At 41.2% G+C, this 12,827-nt stretch overlaps 1 protein-coding gene across 1 annotated transcript in view; it reads left to right on the top strand.

The window, feature by feature from the left end:
• Positions 1–330: 330 nt before the first annotated feature.
• Positions 331–12,827, top strand: part of LOC126565026 (uncharacterized) — a 42,115-nt gene continuing 29,618 nt past the window's right edge. Inside the window, exon 1 of the mRNA XM_050222166.1 lies at positions 331–393. Coding sequence (XP_050078123.1) covers positions 333–393 — 61 coding nt within the window. The 5' untranslated portion in view covers positions 331–332. The remainder of the gene's footprint in view (positions 394–12,827) is intronic.

Here is a 12,827-nt window from a genome sequence, read left to right as displayed (position 1 = left end):
TGGAGTATCTCAGCATCGCATTGAAACAAAACAAAAAAAACTCACAACCGTCAGCAACAACACCAAAAGAACAACGATTTTCGGGAAAAAGCCTCACAAGTCGACGAAAACCGCAAGCGCGTGGTTTGCGTTCGCTTCCGACCGGGAACGTTCTGCACCCCGGGATAGATTTTTGGGTGTTACCAAACGGGGTGTGAGCTCGCTCGCTCTCTCTCTCTACTAACCCATACCCCTGATACATCGACCGATCGTCTGGACCGCATGTGTATTGCGCCTTGGCACAGGAAGATCTACGACACGCGGGGCAACGACGCCACCGACCAAGCTGGGAAATGTGGCTCCCGGTGGTAATGGATTTACGACTCCCCATCCTCTGTTTGCTGATAGTGGCAGGTACGTGCCGGGTTTTGTGGGGAGGAAATCGATCCCACCCACTCTCCACATTTCAAATACTTCCACCAATATCCATTTATCGTCACACCGTTACGCCACGGTGCGAACTGTGTGTATGTTTTCTTTCAGTTGATATGTTGCTGCTTTTTCACTTCATTTGCTGCCTTGACGGTGTTCTTGGTACATTCTTGGCTTCTTTTTTTATGTGGGAGCAAACGTATGTGTGTGAAGGAAAATTCTGCGTGCTGCGGAGATGTTTTTCTGTTTCTCTTTCGAAAATTTTATTTTGCGATCAATTGCATTCGCTTCGTTCGTTGAATAGCTGATGAACGACAGAGCTCGTAGTTCTAGCTGTTTATTGGATTGGGTAGAAAACATGGGAACGGTGTCAGCAAAGAAATTGGGTGAAAATGAAAATGGTTTTAACTTGTGTGTTGTGTGTGTAGAGTTTTCATCATGACTTTGCCTAGAAGATGCTATAAATTTCCGTGGAACCTTATTGAGTTTTCGTTGTCGATGTGGAAGATCGTGAGAGAAGATAAGAAAATTGTGTAGCAAGCTGGAAGTAATGAAGTAAGCATGTTTATTTACTTTTGTTTGTTTTATTTGCGGGTTAACATTGTTTGTATGTAGCTTTTATACACATACTTATTATGTTTTTCATTTTCAATCATCCACTGTTTGAAATTCGATGATTTTAAAATAAGTTTAACGATTTTAAAATATTTATAGATTCGAATAACTATAAGCATAAAAACTGGCTTCTACTAAATAAGCTAGAAAATAAAAATTCTTAAAAATAAAAATTAGAAAAATGAAAGATCTAAACCCTTCCGATGCTCCAAATCCATAAGAGAATAAAATGAAAACACACAAACATTAGTGCTAAAAATTTAAATGACTACAAATCAAATAGCGAAATAGATACGATACGAAGTAGAAAATTAAATCATGAACGTAGAAGATAGGAGATTGCATCAGCAGAAATACATGATAAAAGCGTAACGAACGTAATGATTGACCTTCCACGTAGTTGGACAGTCAGTCGAGAGAACGTTCCGGTCCCGAGAAAGGATGGTATTTGAATCCTGGAAAAGTGGCGCCAAAATCCCCTTTACCACTCGGTCGACCTTAAACTATTTATTATTTATTTTATACACTTACCTATAATACTTAAAAATTACATACAAGTTTTAGCTTAACTTGTTTAGGAGTTTAAACTTCTCATAATTGGACATTTAATTGATTGGCATTTCGATCGATACTTTTTATTGATTTATTTATTGATTGATTTTCTCCATGTACATAACTTTTTTCGTGTATTCAGGCAATTCATTAATTGTTACTAGATGTGTGGGGAGCTTTAATGTTTATAGTATGTATGCTATTTCTGCAAGACATAATGAATAATAGGTTCATGATAACAAAGAAAAAAATAGGTAAGAAATATTTTTCTTCTTTAGAAGAAAATAATTTTTATTGTTCCGTTCAAATGACCTGGAGAAGAATATACATTAAAGGAAGAAAAATATAGAAAATGTAAAAATCGATGAAAAAATATAGAAACAACAAGAATTCTTGTTGACACCATACAGAATGCATAATAAAACTTCACTATGGCAGTTTTAAAACCCCAGATTTGGTGACCCATTGCGGTTTTACATGAACCTGAGTGTTCCATTCCTGTATTCACAAGCTTCACCCACTACTTTTGCCGCACCAACCAACCCTTCTACCACCCTATCCTTACATTCATTTTGTAACAGACTCACAAACGTAGCAAATCGTAATGGAAAATCGCAACCATTCGAGCGGAAGCATAACCTCCGATCCCGCTCCCGGAATCGTCTGTGGAACCCATTCGGATGGGAATGCATCGTACACCGGTATCACCCGTAACACGTGCAAAACCGGTAAGAAAGGACACACAAACCCCTTTGCACTGCTTTCATGCTATTATTCCACCGAAATGCGATTGTTATTTTGTGCCCGATAAAACCCGAGCGTTTGCGATAGGTGGGAAAGCGAATGTGATACTTTGATGCAACAGCAGCAGCAGCTGCAACAGCAGAGGGCACGTGCAAACTTGTACCGGTGTCATTTGCACGCGAACACCGAGCCTGTGGAGTAGCGGGGGTTTTCTCTTCTGGGAAATAAGGGATATGGGTCGTGATGCATCAACGTTGGTACACCGACTGCACCATGAAAGACTCGTTGGTCGCGAATCGCGTCGGTCTACGAGAAAAGCTAATTAGTTTAAGATCGTATCACACGGTAGAGAGCAAATGAGAATTTGCGCACAATTTCGCGGTCGCGGCGGGTGGGAAGGTGCAATTTTCTTTTCGGTTTATTGGTTACAAGTGTTGAATTAAGCGAACCATTTAAATAAAGTGTAATCATTCTGTGGAAGACAGTATGGAAAGTTAATTTATTTTTTAAATAATTCTTATACAGATCACTCTAAGCAAAAGCGATAATAACATAGAGCGTTGCTTTCTCGCTAGCACGAAATCAATCTCAGTGACAAGATTTCCAATTTGCACCCGAAGCAACCGAACGTGTTTGTGGTTCTGATTAAAAATTGATCCACCTTGAAACGAAAAGATTTTCGCCTCAATCAACCGCTTCACAAATTACAGTTTGTTTAGCAATCCTTGGTTGATTCAGAATGCTTATGCTAATCCTTTCGCCGCAACGTTCTTCAAGGTATAAGCGTACAATGGAAAAAGCACAAAGACCGGAGCCAATATTCCAGCTCATCCGGCAGAAGCCAATCGAGCAGAGTTCCTCCTCCGACTGACAGACGATACCATCGGTAAGTGATGTGTGAGAAGCCGGTTTTTTGTTGCAGCAGTTTTCCTTTGTGTGTGTGTGTGTGTGTGTGTGTGTGTCTTGTGCAACTTACATGTCTCGGTCGCTTGGGTCTGGTGTGAGGACGATGGGTTTCAATCTCAACATGTGTTGTTCGTGTAGGGAAATCGATACAGATTTCCCAAGAAGATGTTTTTTATTGCTGTATTGTTATTGAAATTCTATCAAATCAATGAAACGATGTTAAAACTTTCCACCAAGTGAAAGTTTTCATTCGGTTTCTGTTAATCGCTGTTTAAAAAAGCTTAATCCAACAAGAAGAGAATCGTTTTATTCTGAATCGATCCGGGCCGATGTAACACATTATCATGTTTGCAATAAATGTCCGATGATGTGAAAGGAAATTTCTTTCAAAATGTTCTCACAGCAGTAGAACACTCTGTTTCCTTCCTACTACCTAACAGGCCTAGAGCGGGGATAGATACCGGCAATTTAATGATTGATTGATTTTCACCCAATGCTTACCAGATCAGAGTACTTCTGCTACCGAATGCTGTCTTACATTACTGGCTTCAAACGTCAATGATTCCGACGAACTGTCCGGAAAAACCCATGTATCGGCCGTTGCTGGGGACCGGAATGAGTTCGACCAGATTCATCGCATAAAATGCGCCCTAGACATGCTTAGATGAAACTGTTCCGATGTCTGAGTGAAGCTAGTGCAACATTTCACCATTGGAGCATAGCCCATTCGTTGGGTGATGGCGACGAAGATAGTGGCGGGATGTGGAAATTCAATTTTCTATCACGTATTTTATCGTTTGACATCCCCGAACCCCAATCAAACAACGCAAGAAAAGGGAAGAAATAAATCCTAGGCTTTTCAATCAGTCGTCCACTGGACCGGTGTCTTCTTGCGTTTCGTTCGCGCCCTTGAGGTCGTTCGTCTTCTCTACTCCGAGCGTAATCGAACGTGAAAATGACGATTATGAGTTATTTCTCGTTTGCTACCAGCACGGTACAACGGTTGATCAACCAGCAAGGAAAAGACTAACCAGCATACATCCCTGTGGATCATTGGTGGTCTGTGTTGAGGTTTTTGCAGTAAACACACACACTCACTTGCAAAAAACACACTCACACAGGAAGGGCTTCATCTTTTACAGGATTTATTTCCAACCACAAGGATGCATTCACATACAGAAAAACACATTTATTGAAGCGTTTAAGCGAAGAGTGAAAACAAAGGCCACCATTAGATCGGTGACTGTCTCTTACTTTCATGTGCATAGAAAACATGCAAAATAGAGTGGTAAATGCAAACGTAAGCAAACGCAAGCAGAAGTATTTGATCCGTTAGGGTATAGTGAATTTATTATAGCAAACAGTCAGTGGAATTATGGCACTTTACTAAGAAGACATCATTATAAAGCGCAAAGGTAGGACGGTTGTTTAAATTCAAAAATTAGCAATTTTCGTTGCATGAAAGTTACCGGAGATCGTTTTAATTAAAATAATGTCTTCTAGCAAGAAATATAGATTACAATGAACATACGCTTATCTGTAGGAAAACATCAGCACTAACGGAATTTCAGATATCTTTATTTTTTTTTCTCTGAAATGAATTTACTCGATAGTTGAGTCATGTTCTTACTTTGATGGTTTTTATACATTTTTATGCTTTTTATTTTCGTGTTTCATACGTTTTCTTTCGAAATACAAAGTTTCGTATGGGCTTATAGCTAATTAACAGTGCTCCTGACTAATACCTTGGAGTTGCATCATAATTTATAACTGTGAACAGTGGAGAATGATGTGTTGGTACACAAAATTCCTCAAATGTAGTGAAACCTTAGAACAAATAATACTGATAATTAGGATCATTGGACGCAAAGATCTTGGGTTCATGAGTCTTCTAAAAAATCGAAAATAACTGACCCTCTTGATAGACGACACTCCGTAGACAATGAGATGTATCAGCACACGGCTTCAACCAGATAGGTTAGACGATGTTGCGCTTTGGACGATAATGTTCGTTTTTAGACGAAATCCTTTGAAGATGAAAAAGTCTAACACATGAATGGCGAAATTTCTGAGTAGACCTAAGAACGGTGTTGTCTCTTGAAGGGCGAAGTTTCTCACTTGGTGAGATCCAAGCATGTTTCTGTGTCGATAAGATTTCTATGTTGATCCCCTTTTGTGCATAAGGTTTGTTAGCAGATGAATTTCGTTAAATGAAAGGGTTTTGGACGATGCGTTCATCATAAAATGACTTATCTTTCTTGACCAACGATGTATCTCGGTAAACAAGCCATTTAAAATGAGGTGTTATGGTCTTCAAGGTTACGAGCATGTATAAGTTACAAAAAAAGTGTTGTCAAGGGTAGGTAAAGCGATTTCTTTTATTTCAATCAAAAAACATTGATAGCAATGCGGTCAGACTAACCCTAATAACGACCTTCTAAGGTCATGCCGGCCATCGAATGGCCTTCTAGACTTGCTGATACCATGTAGTTGGATAGGACGGTCCGGATGGGATATTAACCCCGGTCCTGCCGTGAGAAGACCGGCGCCGCTATCGCCTCCACCAACGGGCCGCCCTCATAAGCATATAAAAGCCTTTAATATCTACTGCAATCGATTCTGGTGATCATCTTTTTAAATTATGAGAAAAGCAGCATGTTTCAATGGCTGAAACCCTCATACTGGCAGGAGAAAAAATAGGTAATTTATCTCCTAGCTCATTCCCTATTCCAGGCACGTTCTGTAAATCGTTCCCAAATTGTTCTACGAGGAGCTTGCTTTTAGGGTTGTTCTTTTCCTTCTTCTCGTCTACCAATGAATGAGAAAACCCTTTTTACAAAGTTGATGTTCCAGTGAATGAAAACAATCTTTTCTTTTATTTTCCTTCGAAATTATGCGCAACCGTGTTCAACCCCAAATCGCCCAAGCTAAGGAAAAAGTTAACGCACAAAGGTCCTTTCCAAAGCTGCAGTTTTATGATGATGCACCGCGCGCGTCATCACCAATCAAACGACGTTTATCACAGGCTCCAAATGGACCCATTGCCACGTACAACTTTGTTCGTGGGGACTGGTGCACGGTCTCCCACCTTTGACTCGGTTGGTTTGGGGCTACGCGAAAAAGTACCGCTCTCGTTGACATGTGCAACATGTGCGCTCCGTGCGAGCAATATTGACTGACGGGCTAAACTCTACTCGGTGGAAGGTGGAAAAAAAAGTCCAACTAACAACATCAACAACGGACAGCCTGGAGTGTATCAATCCGACGACGATGGAGGCGAAAATTGATTTTTCTATAAAATTGAAGTCTTAACCGGGCTTCGTTTCGTGCTGAACGATGGTGCGCACAAACAGCGCGAACGATACAGGTATTCTTCCTGACAAGTATGAGCACACCACCAACTACTGCAGCCAGGATGCATGAGAAAATTGGATAACGTTATTCAATTGGTTCAACAGCTTCGTAACAGCTTGCACATGAAAATTGATTTGTTTACGGCGTTCCGTTTAGTGCGAATAGTATTGCGCGTCAAAAATAGATGCCATACTGCTTCATACTTCAACTTGTGCAGTGAAAATGTTCAAACCGAATGAATCAAAGTAAAACGATTGCTAAATGACAAGCTCTCTATCAGGGCTCGTATTTTTGTTTGCATACTGCCTTTTCCAGTAAAGGGCACTAATTTATGGCATAGAAAAATGCTTGTGTCACAAACTACCAACAATACAAAGCAGTCGTAATAATTAACAAAAAACTAATTACCGATCTGTCATGTCAGGCTTCAAAAGCAGATATGTCTTTTGTATTTTACGCCCTGGAATGCATGTGTAGTACTTTTCACACTGAAACCTCAACAGCGCAAACACCCAGACTCAAACAAAGCGAAGTGGTTTAAATTTACACAAAAAAGTTCGTGCTGTGAAACATGTCTGTCCGAGAACATGCTAAAAATGAACCTTAAATTGAAATAAGAACTCATAAAACTCACTTCAGTGCTATAATTTAAAAAATTGCAGGCAAAAAGCTGATTTTAAAAGGCTATAAAAACCACTTTTAAATCTACTTACCGATATGCTCGCTTCACATTCGTTGCACACACTGCACTTAATGGACTCGGAATGGAATGGGCTAAAAACTGCACGCGCTGCAGCCGTTGTGCGATTGCAAGCAGAGTGCGCTGCAACATCTAAAACATACCGGACGCCACTGTAACTGCTTTGCATAATGAGCATCTGCTTTCGGGGGAGCAGCCTACCAGCGAGCATCTGCTGTGTGCACCAGCAACCTCCAAAAAACCCAAAGATCCGGAATGATCGAATGCAATGTAAGCCCGGCCAGTGGTTTTATACCACAAAAAAGACAGTGACATTCACCGTGATCAAAATGCCGAATGTTTCCAGCCGCGTATTTCGCTGTGCATTAGTTTAATTATGCTACTGCCACTAACCGGCCTGTCTGATGCTTCCGCGGAAACAAGTGATTAAGCGCCAGCGGACGCGATTTGCTCCCAAAAGCAAAACAGACGCCGGCGACGTTTGCACTAATGATCGGCATCGGTACGCGTTGGAGCGTTTTTCGGAGCTTTGGAGGTAGGGTAGCGAGCGAGCTCAGTTTATTCTAAACCGTTCCTCGTTTGTCAACAATCCCGAATGTGTGTTTTGATGGTGGAATGTGGAATTTAATGAAGTTGTTGTTGTTTTTTCTTCCGTGGGACAGTGGGAAAGCTAATTTTAACAGGCCGAACAAGGATAACAGACCAACATTTTCCGTGAGTATGTGTTGCGAACGCGTATCGAATGAATGCGTTTGATTGTTGACTTTAAGGACTCGGTGGTTGTATTATCCATCAGCATATTGCATTGTTATGGCGTGTGAGTGCAAAAACACACAATCGAAAAGGGCCTTTAATTAGTGTTGAATTATGTAGCCTAAATTCATGCATTAATTTATTTATTAGCAATAGTGAAATTGCATCAATGATTTAGTATGATTATTTTAAGCCGGAATTATTCACTATTAAAGTTTAATGCTTGGATTAGGGTTTAAAATTTTATTCAAAACTTACTTACTTATCAGACGCTACATTCGCTTCGTGGTCTTGGCCTGCCGCAATAGAGTCCGGAACCGCTCACGGTCCCGCACCGTCGTCGCCGACAATCTGTTATCCCGGCCTTGATGGCGAATAATTCCACGCCATCCTCTCACCTCAATCTGGGCCTACCACGCCTCTTCTGTCCGTGTGGAAGGTCTAAAAGGACTTTCTGAGCTGGATCGTCCGGTGCCATGCGTATAACATGGCCAGCCTATCGGATCTTGACGAGTCTAATTTGCTGCACGACGGTGAGGTCGTCATACAGTTTATACAGCTTGTCGTTGTAGCGACTACTCCTTTGTCCTTCCACACATACAGGGACAACGATCCTTCTGAGCTTCTTCCTCTAGAACGCTGCTAAGAGGGCTTCGTCTGTTTTGGACAGTTTCCATGTCTCAGAGGCGTCTGTGAGTACTGGGACTATAAAAGTACGATACAGTCCCAGCTTTGACAGTCGCGAAAGGTTTTTTGAGGTGAGAAGTTTTCTCAGGCTGTAAAATGACCGGTTCGGTGCTGACTTTTGACCCGAGATAGGTAAAGTTTTGGACGACTTCATATTTGCGGTCACCTATGCGTACATCACCCTCACGTAGTTCCGGATTTCTTAGAAGTGCCGCTGATGGTGCCACCATCAATCGTTCCTAGCCGGAAGGAACGATTATTCCGATAAGAGAAAACTAGAAATAGCAGCCCACCATCACTCAATATGTTTTTCTCGGTAACGAACGTGTTAAACCTTTATCTACATTACAGTTTATCCAATTGAAATTATGAACAGTAACTGTTGTTACATACCGATTTATTTTATGGAGCTTCAAGTTGTTTTATCCACCTTACAAAAACTCCATTTCCAAATTGTTAATCCTTTCAAATCTGTACGAATTAAGATATTTTAATTATATAACCCGCGCCATATCGTTAGGCTATTGTTTGCAAAAAAATCCATCCAACAATTTTCCATAAAACTCGCTCCAAAGTTCGAAATTCCCATCATAGAATGACATGGAGGCGCCTAATCCTCAACGCTAGCTTCATGCTGGCACATTTCCGAAGTTCAAAAACCACAGAGATCGTTGTTGCTTTTGTGGCCACCACCGGTGTTTTTGCGCCCCAAAAAACCCATACCCATAAATATGGTTATTCCGTACGAGACCTCGGTAGGGTTGCCGTCCACCCACTCGTCGCCGCCCGCGCCGATCGATTGTGTTTGTGTGTTTTTGTTGTTATTGTTCGCTGTTTGTATTCGTTCCTGCTAATGCCACAAATAAGAAAGCACACTGACCCCGCTGGTGGATGGTTGTTTTCCACCCGTAATCCACCGGTGTTTTTTTTCCCACTGGGCCCCGGTTCGGTTGGACACAGTCCGTCTGGACAGGTGTACCGAACTGAAGATTGGTTTTTCGGGGATTCGTTTTCAATTTAGCAGCTCGCGTACCGGGTTTTCGGGGTAGTGTAGTTTAGAACCTTTTTCTCTCCACCTCCTCCTTCCAGCCGTTTCTGCCTGATTTTGGGCCGTTAGTTGCGTTCGGCCAACCAAAGGGGGACCGCAACGAAATCCTTCTACACGCATACAAACAGCCGGTTAAATAAACCCGAAAAAATCCTAAATTTGCTATAATAACGTGACAGCTTTGGGAGCACCGGCGTTTCTATGGCGTGTGCAAATCCTTCGGCCAAACGTGGCACTTTTGTTGGGGTCCGGTACGCTGGAATCTCGTAATCGTCCACTGGTATTACTTGCTGTAGTTGAACCAGATGAACGTGAAGGACAACAAACAACAAGTTTGGACGAAAAAAAAAAACAGCAACAAAGGGATACAGGTCAGCTAACAGGCGGGGTTGATTCTTTATTAAAGAGGGAGAGTAAAATATGTGTTGATACTACTACTTCAGAGACACACCATGTGCAGGCGGTGAATGAAGGTAGACAAGAAAACAAGTGGTAAAAGGGTAAAAAAGAGTTAACTGATAATGAAAATGATACAATCTGGCTTGGGTGTAATAGTAAAATAGGAAAAAAATGTTATTAGTCGTGAATTTGGGATGAAAATCATTATTATTGGGTCATATTGAATAGTTCAATTACATTTTTCAAGAAAGGTAGCCTCATGTGTTACTCTTCAGTACGAATTGGTAGTTATTGCACTTAAAAGCAATGACTGTAAGTAGCCAAAAGTACTAGTAGAGCCATTAAAATTTGTTAAAAAGATCCTTTAAGCTAAAAACAATTAAGAAAAAAGCATATTTTAAAGGTTCTATAATGTATTTTAATTGTATATTGCTATTGTTTATTTTTTTAAATATTTTTTAACAAATGTAAACATAAATTAGTTTATTGAGAAAAATTTATAATACTTGACAATAGTGCCTCAAAATTTCCTTTACATTCGTAGCTTCTTGTACTATTATTTGTATATGAAAATTAAAAATTTACTTCATTACTTCTTTTTACTTCAAATAAAATTTTAATTAAATTTCTACAATTATTCATTCACCCTTCCAAAAAGATTTATTCTTTGCCTTACAGCACCCGAAAGAAGGTATTCCCAAAAAACGTCCCATCCAAAATTGTCATCAAGGCTTGCATAAATGCACGATTTGTTGCAACATAATTCATGCCATTTAGAGCATAATCCTCGGTGCAATTTAAAACAGAACTCCATCCATTTTGCACCATTCCTACTCGTGGTATAGAACCGCCGAACTTTATCCTCGTGTTCCCATTAGCAAAACTGGTTTCGGTACGTTTACCACCCGCAACAGACTTGGATTAGGCTAGGAAACATGCAAGTTTTCACACACAATCCACAGTTACGGGTTGCAATGCCACGGGGGTTGGTCACGATTTATGCTTCATGCTAACTGGAACGCTCGCTGACACCAAAACCATATCCACTCATACACACGCACACACACACGGGTTGAGATCCACTCATTTTCACTCGAAACGACGATTACAATTTCCCACTAATCTCCCAATCCACCCACGGATAAACGTTCGCCGAAGGTAAGCTGTTACCCACCACCGGAGGGCGTCAGAGGCCAAAAGGAACGAGCACCTTTTGCGCGTTTTTAGCACCAAGCTTTCGCACAAATGCAAACAAATTACGCAACACGCGCATGGGTTTTCCGAATGTTTTGGGACTAGATGGGTTAGATTTAAGGGCTGTACAAATCCGGCCGTCGCCGGGGAACCTGCTATGCTTGGTGCTCTAAAACCCGCGGCTTATGCAACCGGAAGCCGGAAAAACATAAAGCATCGTTTGACATACGCTTCGCCAGATGAAGCAGACCGGGTGTTTGAGGTGTCTCTGTTATGCTTTATGCAGCGTGAAACGAAAACAACCGGCAGTTGTGAAGTTGCTCAGCAAACACGCAAACTTTTCACGGATGATGACACCGGCATCTTGCACCCTCATACACACAGGGCGCCCCGGAAAAGGATTAAACTTTTAAATTAGATTCAGTTTCTTAAGCTGACTTTTGGGCGCGCGAGCGCCAGAACGAAAACGCACCCACGAAAGTCTTCAGCCAACTGTCTTCAATTTCATGTCGATGCACACGTGTTTCCGAGTAAATCCACACCATCGGCAAAGTGGCAATAGCGGAGTTTTCGGTTCTCACTAAGAAGCCCGTGTTCAAGGGGGCTGGTGGAGCTAACCCGAAACATAAACGAGTCGATGAATTTTATGATACATCGTAAATCGTTCCGGAAGATGGGTTTAAAGTTTAAGTTCTTACCATTCACCAAGTCCACCGTTGGACTGCCGAGATTCGAATCGGGTGCCGCACCGAAAGGCTGTCAGTGGGCGCGCGTGTGTTCGTCTTTATGGCTCAATTTGTTATTCACCGGGTTTTTCGTGGGTGTTTGGCGATGAACTTTTGCACGGAATCACCGTCAAGGCGCTCATCAATCGATCGGGAAAAACTTTTGGACTTTTATGAACACTAAGTTTAAGTGTTTTTATGCGACAGCGGTGTGTTTGAGGCGTGAACTGTTTCAATTTCGATGGTTTACTATGGGTTTATAGAAATGGGAGTTATTCAAACGTCGTTATGCTGAGCGCAGGACTAATCAATGTAAAATGTTTGAGAGATATCGTTTTAAAATTGTCTTTCGGAACGAATTCTGATTCGATGTACTGTGACAGAAATGATTGACCGTTTTAACCAGCGAAGCCCCACGTTTTGTGAAAGATTGCCAGTTCGAAGAAACTCAGCCTTCAATTCTCAAGTGGTATAGTAGTAAATACTTAAGCACCCATGGTACTCATATAAATTGTTGGCCGATTGGCCAGCAACCATACAAACGGATTACTGAATCAGTGCCAAACATGTGAACAGAACACGGCGATAATTAAAGAGCTTAAATGCTTTTACTGACACTGAAGAAATAAGCCTGAATTCTCGAGAAAATACCTGAGGTGTATTTTAAAAATTTATTCAAAAAATTCATAACTTCTTACTTTTCGTTATGCTACTGCTGGAAGAAATACAATGTGAAAAT

The sequence above is a fragment of the Anopheles maculipalpis genome, chromosome 3RL (assembly GCF_943734695.1).
Source record: "Anopheles maculipalpis chromosome 3RL, idAnoMacuDA_375_x, whole genome shotgun sequence".
NCBI classification, from domain to species: Eukaryota; Metazoa; Arthropoda; class Insecta; order Diptera; family Culicidae; genus Anopheles; species Anopheles maculipalpis.
The sequence above is the reverse complement of the archived record's forward strand: the minus strand, read 5'-3'. Positions and strand labels throughout refer to the sequence as shown.